Source organism: Cynocephalus volans, chromosome 17 (genome assembly GCF_027409185.1).
Source record: "Cynocephalus volans isolate mCynVol1 chromosome 17, mCynVol1.pri, whole genome shotgun sequence".
Lineage (NCBI taxonomy): Eukaryota > Metazoa > Chordata > Mammalia > Dermoptera > Cynocephalidae > Cynocephalus > Cynocephalus volans.
Window position 1 is genome coordinate 36,396,929 of NC_084476.1, and position 22,060 is coordinate 36,418,988.

Here is a 22,060-nt window from a genome sequence, read left to right on the forward strand (position 1 = left end):
AACCAGATATCAACTCATTGGCCTCCCATCAGAAGCAAAGCATTTCCATTATCTATGGATGTGGTACTGGCAAAAGGCAACGATTAGGGCTGATAAACTGGGGACAATGAAAAAACATTTGAAAACCACATCTGTGGGGAACTCCCTGTTTACTGTAGGAAAGGAGAATGATCTGAAAGAAGTCATTTCCCCTAGTTTTTCATGAGGGAATGTAGAAGAGAAGAAAGACGAATTGGGAAAAAAAAAAAAGCGCCAAGTTTGTGTAAACCACCAATATTGTTCGATTCTTAATACTTTTCCTGGACATAAGACTGTTTAAACTTCTAAGACCCTTCTATTTCCCTTTCATGAGTTCTTCTCTGTAGTTTAAGAACACACAATTTTGGAATGAATTTTCTAATGTGCATAGCCCAGCTGATAGTCCACAATCACCCTTTATGGTCAATGGAGCTTATTCAGAAATCAAGATTCATGCGAGCCCATATTCAAATGAAAATTAATATCCAAAAAAATACACACTGTTTCCCAAGCATCACCCTTCCTTCCATTTCCTGGTGTTTTCACACATTTCAAACACGCTCCCAACATGCAAGTCACAAGGAAAGTGCCATGAGGTCCAGAAATAAGAGAAGAGGGCTTCTTTTTCTTGTGGGTTATGACCACAGCACCTATAACAACCCACTCCGCACAGGCTGGCAGGAGTGAGGGCTGGACCACCATAAAGCATGTGGCCCATTGTGAATGCTCGGTAAGTGTAGCTTCATTAGTCTAATATCTCTGTCCTCCTTTGAGCTTCTCTCTCAAGTGTCCAAGGGGATATTCACCAAATACACTGCCTTCTAAAGCCACCATCTGCTTCCTCATGCCACTGAGTTTGATTTGGGTCTACTCAGGGTTTCCAAGGGGAATGGGCAGACATGTGCCTAATTTGGGAACATCTCTGTCACCATCACTACAAGGGGGAATGTAGGTGGATCGAGTATCTATCCTGAATCCTCTTTGGCTACATCACAAACCTAATTTTCGGTAATCCTCACTGCCACCTCATGGAATAGATGATGTTGTACCCATTTTACAGATGGGGAATAGTTTGGAGAAATGAAATATGTTACTCAATAGCACATACTTATTAAATACAGGAGCCCACATTAAAATCTGGGGGTGCTGGATTCCAAAGTCCATGCTACTTCTGCCCTGCCCAACTCCTCCTCCCCCAGCAGGTCTCCACAGACATGGGCAGCAGGCTGAGCAGCTAAAACCACAGGGCACAGAGCAAATGGGAGGCAGAGACAGGACTGGCACCACCCTCTAATTCCTAGTCTGTATTCTCTGCACCAAACTGCCCAATCTCTCCGGGTTGGGACTTCCCAGCACCCACATGTCCTGGCCTCGTAGGTGACTGTTAATTTCCACTTACAGAGTAAAACAGAAAAAGAGGTAGGCCTCAGGGATGAGCCTTCCTCCTAAACCCTAGCTGGACTGGCCTTTTCTCTCTTAGTCTCTTTCCTGCTCTAATTTGTGTTCAAAACCATCCATCAGGGCAGATCTTTTTCAAATGAAAGCCTGGCCATCACATTCCCCTGGTCAAAACCTTCTGCAGCTTTCCACTGCTTTCAACATAAACTCTACCCACCTCACCTGGGCGTGAAAGGGTCTTCATGCCTTGCCCCAGCCTGACCTGTCAGACTAGTTGCATTTGCCATCTGTCTATTTTTTAGTCATTTCCTGAAATTTATGAAGGCCATATTTTCAATGCCTTTGGCAATTTTTTACTTATGCATGGAATGCTCACTCCTTCCATTTTAGCCTGGAGACATCCTCTGCTTTTTTCAAGGATCAGCTCCTATGATCTCTTCAGAGAAGACCACCCCCCACTTGTGGTCTCTCGTCACTTGTACCCAGACCATGTCTCCACCACAGCACTCAAAACTTTGTATCCCAAGCAAGAGTATGCATGTCCATCTCCTCCAGGGATGCGTGTTAGCATCTCTGAGAACCTCATGACATGCAGTACGGTGCCTCTGTCAGCAAACATTTGTTGATTAACTAGATTCAACACCCATTTCCATAGAGATGTGGCAATGTACTGGTTTTATTTACAGAAAGCCAGGGCTGGCTGTAGTGTTTTTTATTTTTAATTTTTTTAATGAACTAAATTCCATATTTTCTAGTTTTGAATGTTTAACTGTCCTAGGAAGAGCTGGATAACTATTCAGTTAAAATTGAGCTGAAGAGCTTTATCTCAAAGGTAGCCTTTGAACCAGTCTCATTACAGTCCTGCTGGGGTGATATGCTTGTGCCTTAAATGTGCTATTTTCTTCAGGTGCTCTGTATGCTACTGGAATGCCCTCTAAATTGAATCCGTACTCTTTAAGACTATCTTTATTTTTGTTTCGTTAATAGCCCTCTTGGAAGTCTCCAGTAATCCCATCAAAAGAAGTGAGTTTCTCATCCAAAGCCAAAGACCAGGAGTAAGTCAGATTCTACTTGGAATTAGTGTCTGATTCCTAACTGCAGCACATGCCATTTACCTTTCTTTGACTTCATGCAAACCATCAAATGATGAACCAGCCCAGCCTCTTAGGGCACACAGAGACATCTCACTTTAGCTAACAGGAGAAGGTGCATGTAAACAATGCTTGGGCAAACCAATGCACATTTCTGATGTACCAGAAAGAAGGAGTCATCTGTACCAGAGGATGCATTTGGTCCTCTGGAAACTCATCACCTGCCCGAAAGACATGTTTCCTACAGCCGAGAGTATATCACATCTGGACATTAACCCTCAGTCTGACAGCCTAGCCCATGGTTGGGTCTGACCAAAAGGACAGGGATGAGCCCCAGGTCTGGCTAGCCTCTTCTGGAGCCCCTACTCCTGTCACTGCCTCCCCAGGCCCCATTCTGACTGAAAAGGATGAGATCTAATAGAAAATACCAGGAAAACTTTGAAAGTGTGAAGGGGCCTAGGGAGCTGGGGCTGGGGCCTCAACAGCCACAGGCAGATGGTATTCCTTCTCTTGCCCAAAATGTCCCCTCCCCTACCTTGGGATCCTTTATCTCCCAAAAGGTAGAAAGGGAGAGACATACCAGGGTACTTCAAAAGTTTGTGGAAAGATTCAGAATATCTTTTAATCCAATTTTTTCATGAATTTTTTGCTGTATCCTTGAATAAAGGGAGAGAACCATAACATAGAAACTGAATATATTTTCTGCTTCTAGTTCTTAAGTTTTAAGAACTGTCGAGTTGAGCCATTTTTGCTTTTTACAAATATCCATTTTCCTTAGTTCTCTGCCATTTAAAGTTATTAAGTCAAGTTGTATTATATAGGTCTGTAGTTCTTTGGTTTTACTTTGGGTCACTAGCTAAGGACTAGGGGGAGGGGAAGACCTCTGCCCCACAGAAATGGGCTTGTTAAGGTAATCTCCCTTGGAAATGCCTCGTAAAAATAACCCTGAAGCAGCTAGTCCAACTGTTAACAGAGTGCTGGTGGAAAGTTAGATTCTCATATATTGGGTTTGTTGACAATGATAACTCAATAAACTAGGAATCCTCTTTCCTAGAAGTTCATGACAACAAGTCGTAGATGCAGGTTTCTCTGCTTAAACTATGTTAAACTTAGCAGATTTCAGAAAGGTGGCAGTCATTTCCCTAATTTTCTGGTGTGACAACGAAGGCCAGAATCCACCTTAACACTGGAAAGGAGAGAAAGGGGGACACTTCACTTTGGGAGGGGTAGTACTTACCTGTGATCATGCTCAGTGCTGACAGGCAGGCTAAGGCTTGGATATCAAGGTTCAGGCTCTGCAAATTTAAGGAAAAGTCTTTAATGGAGTCGAGCCACTCCCCAAATCCACGAAGGCACTGAAGTCGATGCAGGACAAGTCCATTGCAGAACACAAACTTATCTTCAGCAGTGTTTGACCTGGGGGGTGGGGAGGAGAGACACATTAAACAGGTCTGTCCAGTCTGTCCAACATTTTAAATCATAACACACAGGCAACCAGACAGCCATGGGACGGTATTCAGAACCCAACGTGGTGCTGGGAAGCATGCCCAAACACTCATGATGGACAAGACCATGTTCCTGGGGATCGAAAACCACACCAGTTGTCTGTACTAACATCCTTGGTGAGCATAAGCCCAGGGGAGGATGGGGCATGTGGCACCTTACTTCTAGAATCAGTTGCTGACTTGCCCTAGGACAGGACATGGAGGAGCAGGCACTGATGGACTATGGAGGGGAAGCCCAGTGCCCGCCTCTTTCTGCAATGAACAGGAGACTGTTCCAGTCAGGGCTCCTTATTTTCTTAAATGTCAAAAACCGACTGGGCCCAAGGCTAGCCACTACAATTTCATTGTGCAGACTCTAAAAACACCAAGTCCCTGCAAGTGCCAGAAATCAAGCACAAACTAAAAAGTAGCCTAATGTAAAATGTAAAACAAGTTCTTATTTTTTGTTACCTTCTCTGCTTTTAACAGTGGAGCTGTGGAAGACTATTTCTTAAATCTGCCCTTATAGTTTAGATTATGTCCACAATCATCTTGTTCTTTTTATCATTTAGGGGTGTGGCCCTGGGCACTCCCTTAACCTCTCTGGACTTCCTTTTCCTTATCTATTGCTACCTGTTGAGGGAATTAAATAAAAGATTTGAAATCCCACACACAGTGCCCAGTATACAGGAAGATTAGGTATAACTAATTTTGAATTCTGTGTGGTCCTTACTTTAATCTTAGCTTTCCTTTAACTTTCAAATCTCGTGCCATGTATTTATCAATCATGGCCTATTGCATTCACAAGTCATTATCGCTTTAACTGCACTTGTTGAACAAATAGCTTTATTCATACCTTCACTCAGCAAGTACTTACTGAGAACCAAATATGTGCCATTCCCGGAGCCAGGCACTGGGGAAACAGAACATATTTGGTGTCTGCCTGCATGGAGCTTATCATCTTTTTAATCCTTTGCTGCGTGCCCAATAGACAACGTGCAGCTGGCCAAACTCGGCTATACACCGATTGGCTGTAAATTAAGCTCATTACTGGCACTCTAGTTGTAATTCCACCACAGAAAACACACACAGGACAGAAGAATTCAATCCCAGAGTTTAAAGCATGGATCTCCGATTGCCAGCATAGGAATTGCCAGAGCATGAGTTAAAAATGCAGATTTCTGGACTTCTTCCAAAGTCTACCAAACCATAATAGATAGGATGAGGCATGGGAACCTTCACTTTAAGTAGTTTCTTGTAACACAGAATTAAACTGGGGAGGGGGTTGTAGGGAAGAGAAAGAGGAGAAAGATGATGATTTTTCTTGTGATATTTGCTGAAATATTGGTACCATTTCCTAAAAATATATAACTGAAAGGAAGTAAAGAAGATGGAATTAAACATGGTATGTGTGAATAAAAACAGTAATAAAGTTTTTTAAAAAAAGCTACACACAGAATTTATGAAAGGAGCTTAGATCCTAAGTTCTAGATTTTTGAAAAATCACTTCCTCTTTTGGTGTCACTGAGTATGACAGGTTGGACCAAATCTTTTGATTCAGGAGTTGTTCTCTTGGAGTGAACACTGGGGATTGAGAAGCTGTGGGAACTCTTAGAGCCCCATGAGGTGTATTAGAACACTAACTTGTTAAACAGAAACTCACGAGCTAAATGCAATGTTCCAAAGCAAATACTCGCTCCCAGAGAATACCTGTGCACCATGAGAATCTTCCTAGAATCAGAGAATGTTGGAGCTATGGGGGGACCTCAGAGATCACCAAATCCAACCTCCTCATTTTACAAAGGAGGGAGCTGAGTTTCTGCTGAGGGAAATGACTTTCTCAGGGTCTTAGAGCAAGTCCATGTTAGAACGGGGAGTACAATCCATGGGTCCTGGCTGCCTGTCCAGTGTTCTTTCCATTGCCTACCACTCAGTTTTTTTTTTAACGTCGATGATTCCAAGACAAACACAGAAAGTTTCAGACTTGTTCAAAGGAAGGAGTAGATTGGAGGAAGATAAAATAATAGTAATTACCTGATGGAAAGTCTGAGAACAAACAGCTCCAAAAAGGCTGATTCTATAAGTAATGTCTGATCTTCTTTGAGGAGATCAGTAAATCCTGGGATCTTTTCTGCCCAGCTTCTGGATACATCAATGGAGGCTGTCAGAAGGTTGTAGAACTGTTGCACATGCTCAGCATCCGTGCCTGCAGAGGCCTGGTCAGTGGGGCAGTACTAGAATGCAAAGCAGAGAGAGCTGCGTTACCCTGACTCAGTGGGGATCACAGCATCATTTGCAAATTGGTTCTTCCAAGACTATCAGTGCCTAAATCCTTACTTTTAGGTCCCACAGTTTATAAAACCCTTTTGCATTCACAGTCTCATCTGAGTCTCACATTGGCTCTGTGATGTAAATAAAGCAAATTTTATTGTTATCACTAAATAGGCAAAGAAATTTTCTTAAGTCCTATTAGTGCCGTGGTTTTCAACCTTGACTGTGCACTGCAATCATCTGGGAGCTTCAGAAAATACTATTGTCTGGGTCCTACCCCCAGCAATTCTAATTTAATCAGTCTGGGTGATTCCAAAGAGCAACGCTCGCTGAGACCTACTGCCCCAGGGGCTTTTGTCTGACTGGGCCTCCAGGGTGTACTGATTCTACTACAGCATAGCGGTCTCCCAACAAGATGCTAAATTAACTCAGTGGTTCTCAAAGTATGGTCTCTGGACTGGCAGCATCTGCGAATGTCCTAGAAATGACAATCTCAGGTCCCACCCCAGACCTACCAAATCAGAAACTCCCAACTCCATTTGCTGGGATGGGCCCAACAAACTGTTTTATCAAGACCTCCAGGTGATTCCCAAGCACACTGAAGTTTAAGAATCACAGGATTAACCAATAGGAGAAAAGAATGATTTTTGCTTGTTAGTGATGGATTTCTATGAGATAAAACAAACCAGGAAGTGGGGGGAGAGAGGGTTGCGTTGACAGAGCCCAAGCACCTGTGTGACATCAGACTTAGGACTTGTGACTACTTATATTAATAGAAATTAACTAAAATTTAAAATCTAGTTCCTTAGTCACACTAGCCATATTTTCAAGTGCTCAATAGCGAAATGTAGTGTAGAACATTTCCGTCACTGCAGAAAAGTTCTGATCAGCATTGATCTAGAGAATCCCAGGAGTAGAAAGGTACAAGTAGGAATAAAGTCTCTACCCAGCTTTTGGATATTTTGGTGGAACTGGGGTTTTGCTTGAATCACTAAAGGAAAAATTTTCCTGCTTCAGGCAGAAAGATTGATACAGCAAGATAGTAATGAAGGGACAACTGAGGACAGAGAGATTTAAGAGACATGTGGAAACACTCATGTAACTATGCACATCGTTTTTTTCACATTAACACAGTTATGTGTGATTTTGTATTCCTTCTCTCAATTGATCCTCATGGGGCAGGGGCTTTAATCTTTATTTTACAGATGAGGAAACTGAAGCTCAGAGAAGCTAAGAAAGTTTCCCAAGTTACATAAGAAACAGTGGTCCAGCCAGGACTGGCCCTGTGATTTCAAGTCCTATACCTCCTGGCCGTTAGTATGTCTGATGTTAACTAGTTGGTAGCCCATGGGATAGTTTTTGAAATCTTTAAAAGGCATTTTGCTTTACTCTAATTGGAGCTCTCCAGGTATGTATTCATTGGTCTCATGTTTCTGTCAGCAGCACAGTAACTGGTACATAATTGATCCTCAATAAATAGTCGTTGGATATTTTTTCAATGAAAGAATAGTCAGGGGAGTGCTCAGGTTTGCCTCAATGTTCTAACCTGGTTGCAGGAGAAACAGCCAATAGCAGCTAGGTGCTTACTGTAGGACTACTTAGGTGTGAGGAAATGAGGCACTTGTTTTAATCAAGTCTTTTTCTTTGTGTTTTCCCAAGAAGCCGCATGACCTAACTAAAGAAACATCAGACAGAAAGCTTAACTACTTTAATTCAAGCTTTGTCTTGGCCTCTAATTTGTGAAATAAACTTTTCCTACTGTAAAATGGGGATAATAATACCTTCTTCAAAATTTTATTATGAAGATTAAATGTGATAATATATGTAAGGGCCTGACGTATAGAACATGTCTAACAAGTGAAGACAGTGATGGTATTGATAACGGTTATGATTCTTGGAACTATCACCCTCTCTCAGCTTCCATATTTATAAAGTGGGGGAATGGGTTGAAGCAGAAGGTTTCTAATTTTCAGCCCTGACTCTCTAAGATTCTATAACATGAGATCCATTTCAGAGCCTTGGCTCCTCTGCTCCCAACAATACCATGTAGTGCCCAGTGTTCTATGAAGGCCTGGATATTCTGTGACTTAATAGACCATGGGAGCAAAGCTCGGGAGAAGGAAGCAGTCCTCCTTCCCACAGATATTAGAGGATGGTGACATGATCCTATGTCATAGACACTTCCCACCACCTCCTTTCAGTTAATCCCATATCTTTTCTAAGGGCAGGATGAAATTCAGAGCAGAACCCCTTTTAAAAAGCTGACAGCACTACATATGAAACTCCTGCGAGGCAATAATATGGAGTAGAGGAAAGTACGTTGGGCCAGGCAGCAGGTCATGGGGTCCTCATCCAGGCTCTGGCACTGACTCGCTGTGCTGCTCTAGACAAGTCACTTAACCTGTCTGCATCTGCTTCTGCCTCTGAAGCAGGAATTGACTGGACTGCTGATCCCTAACAGTTCTTCTGGCTCCTGCATTCTGTGACTCTAAATGTTGCTAAATCACACCAGGTACGATGTTATTGCCTAGAATTTGACACTGATTCAACATTATTTTGTTTTAAAATAATGGGATAAATGGAGAGAAAAAGACTAAAGAATGTAAAATTTCCCCTGTGAATGAGATCTAACAGCTCCCTCTTGCACTGACTTCCCTGAAACTGTGGCTAACAACTCAACTATCTCTCTGCTTCCAATATTTGTTCAGAATCTACCAGAGCATGTAGCTTTCATGCTCAGGGTCCTCAGCAGTCCTCTGCCCCTGCTGGGCTCACACTTCATGCCTCCTGCACACAGGCAAGTGCAGTCCCTGCATACGCTGTGTGTGTACTTTTTTCTGATGGAGCCCAGCAAGGAGGAAAGCCAGCGGGTCCAGCCTGCCAGACTCCAGCCAGACCCTCTGGGCTTCACCTGCAGTGATTCTGGTCCATGTCCCAGAATTCTGAAGCCAAACTGGATTCAGCCTGAGCCACCAGTAACTTGGGGGTGACTGGAGGGTCAGCAACCAATGCTGAGGGAAAAGAAAAAAGCAAATATTTCCTCTATCAAACATAAGATTTAAAGAAACAGAACAAAACATTTTAGATTCTTTCTCTGCCTAGCCTAGCAGTTTAGAAAAACCTCATCCAAGGAATGCTGGACCTTTAGTTGGAAGAACTAGAGCCCCAGCTCTGCTTCTGTGCTCCCTACATTGCTCTGTCTCTGGGCTAGGTAGGTTTTGGGTTCGACAATGAAAATCTAGAAATATGTGTTTGTTGATCATACCAACTGAACATAGGCCAAATACAGAAAGACTTTTAAAATTAACTTTTTTACTATTTATGCTATTTTTTTATTCCAGCCAATAGGGATAATTGATTCATCAAACCTCTAGCTTTACCAGTAGCCAAAAACACATTATTACATTTACTGACAGCCAATGCCTAATAGAGATTTCTGTAAAGCATCTAGAATGAGATTCTAGAGCTGCAAACAACAGCAATGGATATTATTAAACCCAAAAAAGTCTGCACATTTCATGCAGCAATGACAGTTGTATAAGTAAGGCTTCAGCAACAATGTAGGCCTAAAATAAGCTATTTGAATGGGAATTAAGTGAGACCCTTGGAGAACACCAGCCCTAAAAAATTAGCAATGTGATGTTTTAATAGCAGAGTGGAATCTAATACTTACTCTATCTCACTTTCAGTCCTGGCTTAACATATAAAATATCCTAAGGACATGTTTTTCTCCCCTTAGAATGTTATTTTTCTCTGGGTAGCTCTAAAAATTTTAGCTATCATTCTGTGAGTCAAACTATGTATACATATTCTTAGGTTCTTACACTTTAAAAAGTGACATTTTAAAAATTGGCAACAAAAAAATTGGCAATGAATATATTTTCCCCCAAATTTCTTTTATTCTGATCTAACTGCTTGCTTCCTCCCATCCCCTCCAAACAACAACAACAACAACAACAACAAACTCTCCTCCCACCAGTAACATCTCTGCAGTTATATATTTACTTTCTTTCTCCTTCACTGGCATGTAAGCTCCATGAGGACAGGAGCTTTGTCTTATACAACAATGTGTCCTCTGCACTAAAACAGTGCCTGACATCCAGCAGCCATTCAATAAATATTTGTTAAATGAATTGATTACTCTTAGGAAAATTTACATCTCAATACCCAACCCCAAGAAAAGCTGGAAAATTCAAGGTGAAATCGAATGGTCATTATTAAACTACATTAGTGTTTCTCAAACAGTAGTGTACCAAAGAGTCATCGGAGGCACTTGTTAAAATACAGATTCCTGCCTGCCTCCCCCTCTCACCACTTCTGATTCAGTAGGTCTGCAAGTGGCTTGGGAATCTGCATTTTTTTTTTTTTAAAGATGATGGGTAAGGGGATCTTAACCCTTGACTTGGTGTTGTCAGCACAGTGCTCTCCCAAGTGAGCTAACATGCCATCCCTATATAGGGATCCGAATCCATGGCCTTGGTGTTATCAGCACCACACTCTCCCAAGTGAGCCATGGGCCGGCCCCGGAATCTGCATTTTTGGGCAAACATCCCCAGTTCTTTCTGGTAGAGGTAGTCTGGGCACCATGCTTTTGGAAATGCTGACCTGGACCCATAGAGAAACTACAGCAGGTATAATGGTCAGAGGGTCAGGGAATGAGAAGGCTACAAGGGATCATGGGAGCATATTTAGGCCAATCTCTTCACCACACAGATGAGGAAACTGAGGCCCACAGAGGGGAAGAAACAGAAATCATCTAGTGAATTGGTGCTAATTTGAGAGGGTCTTCCAAGAAGCTTCATGAAATCACTCTTTTCACAGTCCTTACACTGCTTACTTTGTAGGTCTAACATGTGGTGAGCCACATTGTTTCTTTGGCTATCTTGTTAACACACTGAAATGTCATTTACTGGTACTTGGTTTTATCTGAGCAGTACCTCATACATTTGCAGTCTCTTACTACACTAAGTGGCACCATTTACCAGAAAACATCCAAGCGTGTTGAAAAATACTTGAAATGACCAACTAATGAGGACATTAAGTCTATTTTCTCATTAGTAATTATGCAGGCTCTGAAGCCAAGCCCAGTATCTATGTATACTTGCATTGCTAAATTAAAAGCAACTGTGGGGCAGAGAATAGCAACATTTCAAGGAGAAACAAATCAAACGTGACATGTTTTGACTGCACCAATGTACAATGATCTGAGCTCACTTTCGAGGGAGAGAAGTTTGGCCCAAAGGAGGAGTGAAGGTCCTAGAGCCAGGAACACTTCACAGAGCCCAGGAGCTCTCTTTCTGGCCTCTAAAACATTCATTCCCTCTGTGACTTGGAACAAAACCCCTGTGCCTCCCTTTCCTTAAAAACCACTCACGTACTACCTTAAAGGCACATAGGCTGATACATGAAGATTAAAACGCACCAGTTTGGCAGACATTTTCTCTTTTCTCTATTGACCTGATCACTGGGGAAACTAGCACCTTTAATAAACTGTATTGGTCAAATCAACTCTCTGACTCAAACTTGACAGGGCGAATTTTTATATAAAATGTAATAAATTATGGATACACACTAAAATGTTAACATTGGTTACTGCTCAGGAGTAGGATTAGGTGGGTATAAATGAAGAGGAGACATTTGTTTTTCATCTTATCCACTTCTAAATGGTTTGCTTTTTAAAAAAAAAAAACGAGTATATATTAGTATTATTGTAATTTTTAAAAGTCTAATAAAGTTTCTATTAAAAAAATCTTGTAAATTGCCATTAAATAGAAGTGGTAGTATGATGAAATAGAAACATATTACCTTGGAGTGATGAGATTTGGATCTCATCCTAGTTCTGCCCCTGACCTTAGGCAAGCTGGTTAACCTCTTTAAGCCTTAATTCACTCCTCTGAAAATATGGGGGTTGGATTAGATGATCTCAAGGTCACCTCCAGTTCTATGAATTTGTGAATATAGAAATTTAAGGGGAAGGTATTATGAAATTTGAATCTCAGTGAACGACAGTCTTAAGAAAACTGCTAAACCCATACATTATATCATACAAAGCTGGGGGCTTAAGTGAAACTATGTAAGAATATGTGTGATGGTGCCTGGTTCAAAGTAGTATTCAATAAACTTGTTTTGTTTCATTCATTTTATGTGCTACTGTTTTAATAGAGAACAAAGCAAGTTCAATCTTGTTAAATAGCAAGTTACTTAATGACACGTATTCTTATATGTATACATATATAAGTACTTGTAATTAGGGACAATAAAGTAAACCTCAAAATCATAAAATATTAAGAGTTGTAAGGGATTTAATGTAATCCAAAATAATCTTTCCCCATGTGAGAAATCCTGTTACATGTTCTCCTTAATTCTTGTGTTGATGAACTCACACTTTCACAGCTTCTCCCTCTAGATCTGCCCTTGGGGCAATAGTCCTTTTTTCCACAGGGTAAAAAAGTGACCTAATCCCACCAAATCTCTCCCTTCCTGTCTATATATTTCCATTTCCTTCAACCATCCCTCACAAGTTTCCCAAAACAGTGTATCCACCTCCCTATTAAATCCCAGCTTGGAGTTGATTCAATCCTCGAAGTGTGGTCTGATAAGACAGACTATCACCATAGTTCTAGTCCCATACTTCCACTACTGCAGTGTAAGGTAATATAACATCTCTCCCTGCTTCTACCACACATATTCTTTTTTGGTTCATATTGAGTGTGTATGGAATAAACTCCCGAGATCTTCTTAATATGAACCACTGACAAGCCAAGGCTCTCCCGTTATTTTGGAATTCTAAATGCTGAGCTTCACATTTATTTTTGTTAACTTTCTTCGTGATGGTTTCAGCCCTTCCTGTTCCAACCTGTCGAGATCACTCTGAATGTTGATACTGACATCCATCATATTAGCGATCCCTCCCAGCTTTCTGTCATCTGCAAATGTGATCAGCATGCTCCTATTCCTTCATCCAAGTTTTTGATGAAAACTCACTGTATTTTTTAAAAAGTCTTTTAATTTAGTTGATTTTGGTCCAATTTCTGATAATTTTGTAAAGCTATCTAAAAGCAGGAGAATCCAAGCTATGAGGTTCAACCTGATTCCAAAACAATGCAATTAAAATAAATATGCTTTGCAAAATTGAGCCAGGCCCCAGAGGTAGTATCAATGTGACCTAGACTCTGGCATGGTCAATCTGCTATTTTGGACAAAGCTAACAATTAAATTGGATAAATGTTTGTTGATGAGGATGGCGACTCTGGACTAACAGACGGGATGGTGCAGAGGCAAGCAAACACACTGAATTGATTTTTCAGTGTGGAGACAGTTCCCAGCTGGGACAACTAAAAATGCTGGAGAGGGTTTGCCATTGAATGACTAATTAGGTCATGTAGACTGATAATTGGATAATTTGGGGCTAAAAAAATCACTTTTAGGGCTTAATTCTCTGGATTGACCATCAATAGGAATTTCAAATGCTCTGGAACGATGTTAGATTGTGTGCTATAGCCTTAGCCTAGGCAGTGCCCAGAAGCTTCATGAATTCAGAGGAATTGCACAAGGAGAAGCCAGGGGTGCTTCAGGGAGAAGTCTTCATTACCAAGTAATTTTCTAGCACCCACTGTCACTAAACCAGAGAGGCAGTGAAGCTTGGTTTTTAGGAGCACAGACTTTGAGTTCAATACGCTTGGCTCCTAATTCTATCTCTGATGTATGTTAGCTATATGACCTTGGGTCTCTCCAGTTATAATTTCCTCATCTGTGAAATAGAGATTATGATATTTACCTTAATGGTGTTGCTGCGTGGTATCTAACATGTATGGTATTGATACTCATTATTACATTCAGCAAATGGCAGAATAAGAAAGTTTGGTCATGGAGATAACATATATATAAGGCACTGTGCTGAAGTTTTGACAAGTATCATCATACTTAATCTTCACAAACAACCCCGGGAAGTAGATATTATTATTACCTCATAACACAGATGAGGAAAATGAGGCATTAAAAGGATTAATCAGTTGCTCAGGGTCACCCAGCTAGTAAATGATAGTGTTGAGATTTTCATCCAGGCTTGCATGATTCCAAAGACTAAGCCCTTAAGCTCTACATTATTCTGTTATACTATTATTTGAGTATTAATTTTAGTCAGGAGACATTACTTGTAATCAGAATAAGAGTCCTCAACCTTTGGTGCTAAGGATCAACCACGCTTCTCATATGAAGTCTTGTGATCAGGTGCAGAAAGGAGGCTTCACAGCCTATAATGAGGGTGGGAATGAGGGAAAGAGGATCACAGCAGGTACACCAATCATTTCTGTCAACACTGCAACCTAAAAGAAGGGCACATAGCAGAGGCACTCACACTCTTTGCCAGCCATTCAACCAGAAGCTTGAAATGCTGATTAGACCTGAGGAGGGCAATCTGGTAGTAGCTGCCAAGTCAGATCAACCAACTGGGGACCCCTGGACTGGTCCCTTTATCTGTGTGCAAGCTGTGTTTCTGTTTTCCTGTCTTTGAGTAAGGAAATGATCTCTAGTTCATGGTTGTTTAAAGGATTAAATGAGACAATATACCATATGTCTAGTAGGTAGAAATTGCTCAATAATTATGATCTTCTTCCCTTCCTTTCCCTCTTTGGTGATACCCTCTAGAAGTTTGCTTTTCCAGTCCTTTTAAAACCTGCCTTACAGAACTGTTTATACATTTGCTCAGAAAACCCTTTCCCATGGCTCTTCTTTGTGCTATCCAGATTTTGGAGGAATTTGCAAAGTTCAAACTGATGAGATTTTCCTATATCCCATATGAAATAAAAATGTTGATATGTTTTGGTTGACTTGAATAACACCAGTAATTATTAATGATTTTCAAAACATTTTCACAACCATCATTCTTGTGTGGTTGATGTTCAAAACACCCCTCTGAGGTTAAATATCATAATCATCTCCACTGCAGGGATGAGAAAGCCAAGAGCAGGAGCCAGGTGACACAGGCAAGAAGCAGAAGCAGTGTTCCATCCCTGGCCTCCTCACATCTCCCGATGTCAAGGCCAGAGCTCGCTCCTCTCCATCAATGGTCTAATCCCTCTTAATAAGCAGCAGGTCAATCAATGCCTATGCAATTGGGTAAACTGCTTGAGGATAACTTGAGGTTCACCCAGATGGTTTGATCACAATATGGAAAAACTAATAGTCACATTGTCTAAACCATGAAAAAATCTACAATTTGTAGTTCACTTGTGCAGATTTTCATGGGCACAACCACCAGGAGTCCTACAACAATGGGTATCACAGGTGCAGCACTGTCAGGGTCATTTGTTAAGGCATTTAGAAACTCAATAAGGCAAAAATTATTCGGTGCAACGGATGTACTGAATTGCTAAATGAAGTGAGAAATATAGAAAAGGAATGAAAACTGTCTAGCATAGTGCCAGGCACAAAGTCATTCAATCAACTCTTCTTACTAGTATCATGAATAGAGATACCAATTATTCATTTGAAATCAGGGTATCATAAAACTTACTCTGGAATAATCAAGATCTCTTGGTGTGGAGTCTGTTAAAGCTCGGACAAGGGCATTCATCATACAGATCGGAGGAGAAGGTGGAGAGGGCTGAGAAGGTTCCTGTTGTAATGGGCTCTTTGGTTTGGAAGGCAGCCGACCTCTCCTTCCTTTTAGACTATCTGTACGGACAACTGATGCCGAGAGAGAAAAAAAAAAATCTTCAAAGATTATGTTACGAATAGCTATAAATCACAAAAAGGAATCAAAACACATTACAGTTGAGCAATCAATAATGAGACCAAACATTTAAAAGTGGCAATAAGTGTGGAATAATATTCACACAATGATTTAATGAGTTAAAATAAGGATCATAAAAACCACCCCATTCTTACATTTGGTAACGAATTAGCCCTGACAAGTCTCCTTAAATAGAACAAAGATGTACGTACACAAGCTTTCTATTGATTTTGAGAAATTAGAGTAAGTAGTCCTTGGTTATTTTTAAATGTAAACATATACTATAAAAATAAAATGTGAAAAGGAAAGAGGAGCTAGGAAAATTCACCATCCCAATGTAAATATTAACATTTTTTTTTTCAGTGCTATTCGAGAATACACATAAGCAAACTGGATAGAAAGCATTATATGCATACCTTCTTTAACCATTCCAACACTGAGACACTTCTGAAATCGACAGTACTGACATCGGTTTCGACGTCTCTTGTCTACTGGGCAGTTTTTATTTGCCAGGCAAACATATTTTGCATTTTTCTGCACTGTTCTCTGAGAAAATACAATACAGAGATAGTCAACTAATAGTTTCTGGAAAGAGGTAGGACCTGACAAGATGTATTTTAATTACAATGTGAAAAGCGACAGTGCAATTCGTATAATTCGATAAATTTAATTTCCTAACACGCTAGCCTGCAGGAAAAACAATTTTATTAGTGTTAGCTGCTGACAATGAAAATCATCTTGGATTGTTCTGAAGCAAGTCTCAGGAGACACCCAACTCTGAATGATAAAATCATATCTGAAATTACCAGGTCAACATCTCATACCTTGGAGGATTAGATTATCTCCACTTTTAATATCCCTTTGGGAACAATTTTCTACTTGTTCCACTCCCCTGATTATTGCTGACCTTATTAAAATAAAATCAAAATTATCTGGGATGTACTTTGTTTGCTATCACTATTGTAAGTCAAATATCACAGTTAACTGCCTTTGTTACTCAGTAGAGATGAAATCATAAAACACAAAATCAGGATTTGTCTAGTGAAAACATATAGAAAATAATGTTTTAATGCAAAAAAAAAAGAAAATCATTCACCCTGTGTAGTTTATCTTTAAAGAATACATATGGTAAACAGGCCATTTATGACTTTTGAAAGCAAAATCTTAAAATCGGATACTAAAAATCACTATCACATCCAAGAAAGGAAGAAAACCCAAAAGACAAAAGAGAATGAGAGAAAGACATATATATGAGAGCCATATATTTTCAGTGAAAATTTCCACTAGTAGGTCATTTCATAAACAACTATTGACAGACACCAAAATAGCCATATTGTAAAAACACATCATAAAACTTGGGCTTGCATTTAAAAAAAGTTGTATTTTTTAGAATCACATTAAACTTTAAAATGACACATGGAGAAATAAATATACTTTATGCTCAAATTTAAAAGAATGCTTCTCTTTTTAAATTGGAAACATTTGTGCAAATGGATGTATTTTGCCACTTAGGGTGAAATCGTTTAAAAATTACCTGGATCTAGACAAGCCCAAATAGAGCAGAAAATTGGAATTTATTTGGGAAGCCTGGGATGCATTAAAAACAAAAACAAAAGACAGAAAGAAAAAAAAAAATCCAGGTAACTTGGGCTCTGTTCTATTTTGTGCTCGAAAGTCTAGATTTACTTTCAACCTTTACTTTCAGTCATCCTCAACCCCCATGTTTCAGTTTTCACCCTATCACTTATTAATTTCATTTAAGGGAATAGTTTCTAAATTGCTTACATAAAACTTAAAAAATAAAACAAAGCCAAACTATCTGAAGTCTAAGACTTATTTCTCCTGCTTTAAGTAGGTGATTATAGTTTAAAATGCACAATTCTGAAACACGAACATACTTCTGAGTTTCCAGCATTTACATTCTCAGCAGTCTGTAAGGGTAGGAAACTTGTGTTTCCTGAATGAATCTTTCATTGAACGTGAAGTAATTTCTAACACTCTATTTCTTGCCATCATTCTGAAGGCTATATGTCAATTTGAGTGCTGGTGGCATTTTATTTCAGGTATACATTTGCCCAGTAACCTCAAGCCTTCCCCACATTTGTGTGTGCCTGCACAGTTTAAGGACAGGGAGAGATCGTTATGGTTCAATCACCGAATTCCCATCATTAACTGCACTTCATGTCACATTTTTAAAGAATTCAATTTAATGGTAGAAAGCCACTGGGTAAAACCTGCTCTGGTTCCCTTAATTAACAGATCTGTGGGGTGGTTCTTTCCCAGCCTGCCCCCACCCTTTCAAGTATAGATTTGTTTTCAAGGGATTGCTGCAGAAAAGGAAAGCTGTTGGGGAACACTTAATTGACATTTCTAGACTCGGAATGTATTCCCACTCCTGTATTTTGGTCAACTCTCACTTATTTAGGGGTGATTATATTTGTGGATTATTCATAATTTTCTTAATTGTTTTTCTTTCTTTTCCCCCTTTCTGCTGCCAGTTTCATTATCCTTCAGCATTTCCACTGAAATGCTGTAAAAATCAAATCTGGTAAAGGAATGTAGTTACTTGAAAGTAGCCCTGGTAAAGCTGAGTAGTTGAGAGAGGAAAAAAATGGCTAAACACAATGGCTAACAAACAAACGAACAAAAAAGGGCTAAGGTTCTGCATTTAGAACATCATAATCCTGCATACTTGTAGGGCACTTTACATATTGCAAAGTCTTTCCATAAACATTTTCTCATTTATCTGCAGAATTCAAGTAATGACTTGGTTACTACTCCAAGATAAAAAATAACTGTTGCTCTTTGGTGTGTATACCCATCCACAAACATGTGCATTTTTTACAAATACTTTGTACTTTACATTTAATAATAAACTATTGCTCTATGGCCCTTTGAAGTTATAAAGTGCTTTCATATATGCTTTGATCTCATTTAATACAGCCCTTCTCTTTTATTCACCAATAGGCCTAGAAAGAAGTATCATGCCCAATATCACACAATTAGTAGATAACAGATCCAGGACTCCTATTTGAGTCTTCTGACTCCATTTCCAGCATGCTCCCAGATTGGCCTCCCAAATCCTAGTTACCCAATCAGCATCCTCATTCCCCTTTCCCTCTACCCCACCTAGCACTGGAGGCTAGGGAGTGAATTGTGTGGGTTTGTAAATGCCTGAAATAATGGCCACGGGGGTGGGGAGTGAGGAGGATGGCAGAGAAGTCACTGTCTGAAGAAGTCTGGGAATCAATAGCAAAAGGTAGAGCAGCAAGAGAGCAAGCCTCTTCCTCCTGGGTGGTGGAAAGTGCACTGAACTCAGGAGTCAGGAGAAACCAGCTGGAACCATCCCACGTGCAGCTAAATCACTGCTTACAGCCTGCACAAGGCTTCATCTCACTGGGCTTCAGCTTCCCCATGCATAAAATATGGAGCAGGCTGGTGACCTTTCCACTGTGAAATTCTCCTTTAGGTCTAGGAGAGAATGGACAACGTGTACATCTGGCACTGTGCGTGGCATAGAGGTGAAGAAGGATTCCTAGAGGATGGAGTGGATTGGTAAGACCCCAACTTCTATCTCCTATGGAGGGGGCTGCCCCAAACTGCATGGAGCCAGTTGCCCCCGTGCCTTCTGGCACTGCAGAGCTGTGAAAAGGGCGTGTACTTTGGGGTCACAAGAACACGAGTTGGTATCCTGCCTCCTTCTCTCCAAATGTGTGTGCTGGGACAACTGAATAACCTCTGAGTCTCCATTTCCTCATCTATGAAACAAAGATAATTAGTATCTGCCTTCAAGACACTGTTAATAAAAACAGCTAGTGAGTGGTCAGAATTCAGTCTCAGGTTTGTCTTATTCTAGAATACCAGCTCTTACTGTGAGGATTAAAGGAGACACAATTGTCCAGGGCCTGGCAGACAGACTCTATCCCCTCAGACAGCCCGGATGACAAACAAGGAATGCAATGAGGTTTTTGCATTTTTGAAGTCACATATCCTTTTGAGAATCTGCTGAAAGCTCTCTCCAGAAATATGCTCATGAGGCAATGGCAGTTCAGGAGGTTCACAGACTTGAGAGGTCTGTGAACCTCCTGAACTGTCCATCTGGAATGGTATCCTGCACATGAACCTCAAGTTAAACCCCCCTGAGAAAATGGATGTGAAGGTGCTAGGAAAGGCGATAGGAACGCATAGTGTAACGGTTACTCCTCTAGAATCTGGAAGGACAAGGATCGGGCTTAAATGCCCGCTGCCGCAGGGGTGCTGGCTGCGGAGCGGGGGCGGCGCGAGGAGGAGGCGTGCGCTCACCTTGAAGAAGCCCTTGCAACCCTCACAGGTGCGCACGCCGTAGTGCTGGCAGGCAGCGTTGTCCCCGCACACGGCGCACGTGCCCTCGCCCGACGACGAGCTCCTGTTGGGCGGCGACGGCAGGGGCAGGCTGGGACTCTCGCCCAGCAGGCTGGACGCGGTAGGGGAGGCCGTGAGGCCGAGCGGCGGGAAGGCCAGTGCGGCCGCCCTCTTGGCCAGCGGCAGCCCGTACGGGTGGCCCTCAAGCGCGGCGGCCTGGCTGCCGGCGGCGGCGGCGGCACCCAGCGGCAGGCTCAGGGCGGCGGCGGCCGTCGGGTCGTAGCCGAGGTGGTGGCCGCCGGCCGGGCTGGGCGCGGGCGGGTGCGGCGGCGAGGGCTTGAAGTGGAAGAGCGGGAAGCGCGCGCCGGCCACCGTGGGCACCGCCTTCATCGGCGGGTCCAGCAGCGGGCCGGGCGCGATGCAGCCGGGCGCCGAGGGCAGTGCGTCGTCCCACAGCGCCCCTGCCTGCGGGGGAAAGCCCGGTGTGGTGGGGGTGGACGGCGGGGACTGCTTGAAGTACATGGAGGTGCTGGGCAGCACCTCGTCCTCCGGGCCGGAAGGGGGAGGAATGGATGGCTGCTGCTGCTGCTGTTGCTGCTGGTGATGGTGATGATGGTGGTGGTGATGGTGGTGGTGATGGTGGTAGCCGTGCGCGCGCCCCTCTTCCATCTTGATCAAAGGCCGCGGCCCGGACGGCTGCATTTGGTACAGGCAGGAGGGCTTGAGTTCGTAGCTGCTCGAGTAGCCTTCCATGAAGGTACTGAAGCTGGGCAGGGACGTGGTGGCCGTGGCCGTGATCTCGGTGCTGCCGAGGTCCATGGTCAGCTTGGTGTAGTCGGGGTTCATGATCTCTGTGGTGTATTCCGAGCCATAGGTCTGGGCTGCATAACTGGAACCTGGAGGTGAGGGGCTATACTGGGCTTGCACGCAGGGCATATCTGCAGGGACAGAGGAAAGGGTCTCTCAGAAACAAGTCAACACTCCTTTCTGAGCTAAGAGGCAGCCTTGGATTCATTGCTCTCTAATCTGGGAAACAGAGAGGAAGTGACATCCTCTCTCCTTTCTGGTAGCATAGACCATAAATGTAAAGCCCCACACTTAACTTTCTTTCTCCCTGGGAAGAAGGCTGAATCCCTGCCAAAGGGGCCACAGAATGCCGAAAAGCCTCCTGGGGACCTCTGTACTCATCTTCCCTCCCTTGCCCAGTCCTCTACCAGATCTGGGAAACTTGATGTCTTCCCTCATAAGCCCAGAGATGTTTTTTAAAAAGTGGCTTTGAATTGTATAAACTAATTGGAGTGGCCCCATCACCTACAAGCTGGGAGGACAAAGAGAAAAGCAGTAAATGCCCTGTTAGTTTATTCTGGGAGGAAAAGGCCATTGTCTCCCCCTTCCCCACCCAAGCCACCCACATTGATGTGTAAACCTATGAGTTAGTCAAAAAGGTGTCCTCCGTGGAACTTACTGGCCAAGGGAGACAGTGACATTTAACATTTTATGAGTGCCAATGGAGGCTGCCCACACACGTTGTGGTTGCTTTCTCCCACCCCCTCCCCACTCCTCCAAACAGAGCTAGCTGCCTGCACAAACTGGACCCCTGTTGATGATTTCAGCCAGCTAGGTGGTTAGGTGGGGATGTAGGCCCAGGAAATGGACTCGGAGGAGTTTGCACCATCTGCAAAGAAAAATATCAGCAGCTGCAAAAAAAAAAAAAAAAAAAAAAC

General features: G+C 42.1%; 1 protein-coding gene across 4 annotated transcripts in view; it reads right to left on the reverse strand.

Moving 5' to 3' along the window:
- Positions 1-22,060, reverse strand: part of NR4A3 (nuclear receptor subfamily 4 group A member 3) — a 39,205-nt gene that overhangs the window by 11,706 nt on the left and 5,439 nt on the right. For 2 of the 4 annotated variants that reach the window (XM_063081590.1, XM_063081591.1), the window contains 5 exons: positions 20,298-21,274; positions 16,412-16,541; positions 15,777-15,949; positions 6,026-6,225; positions 3,745-3,923 (listed from right to left, as the gene is read on the reverse strand). In XM_063081590.1, the coding sequence (XP_062937660.1) occupies positions 3,745-3,923; positions 6,026-6,225; positions 15,777-15,949; positions 16,412-16,541; positions 20,298-21,274 (1,659 nt within the window). Of the gene's footprint in view, positions 1-3,744; positions 3,924-6,025; positions 6,226-8,022; positions 9,274-15,776; positions 15,950-16,411; positions 16,542-20,297; positions 21,275-21,916; positions 22,012-22,060 lie in introns of those variants that run through there. The other 2 variants (XM_063081592.1, XM_063081593.1) reach the window with 2 other exon arrangements.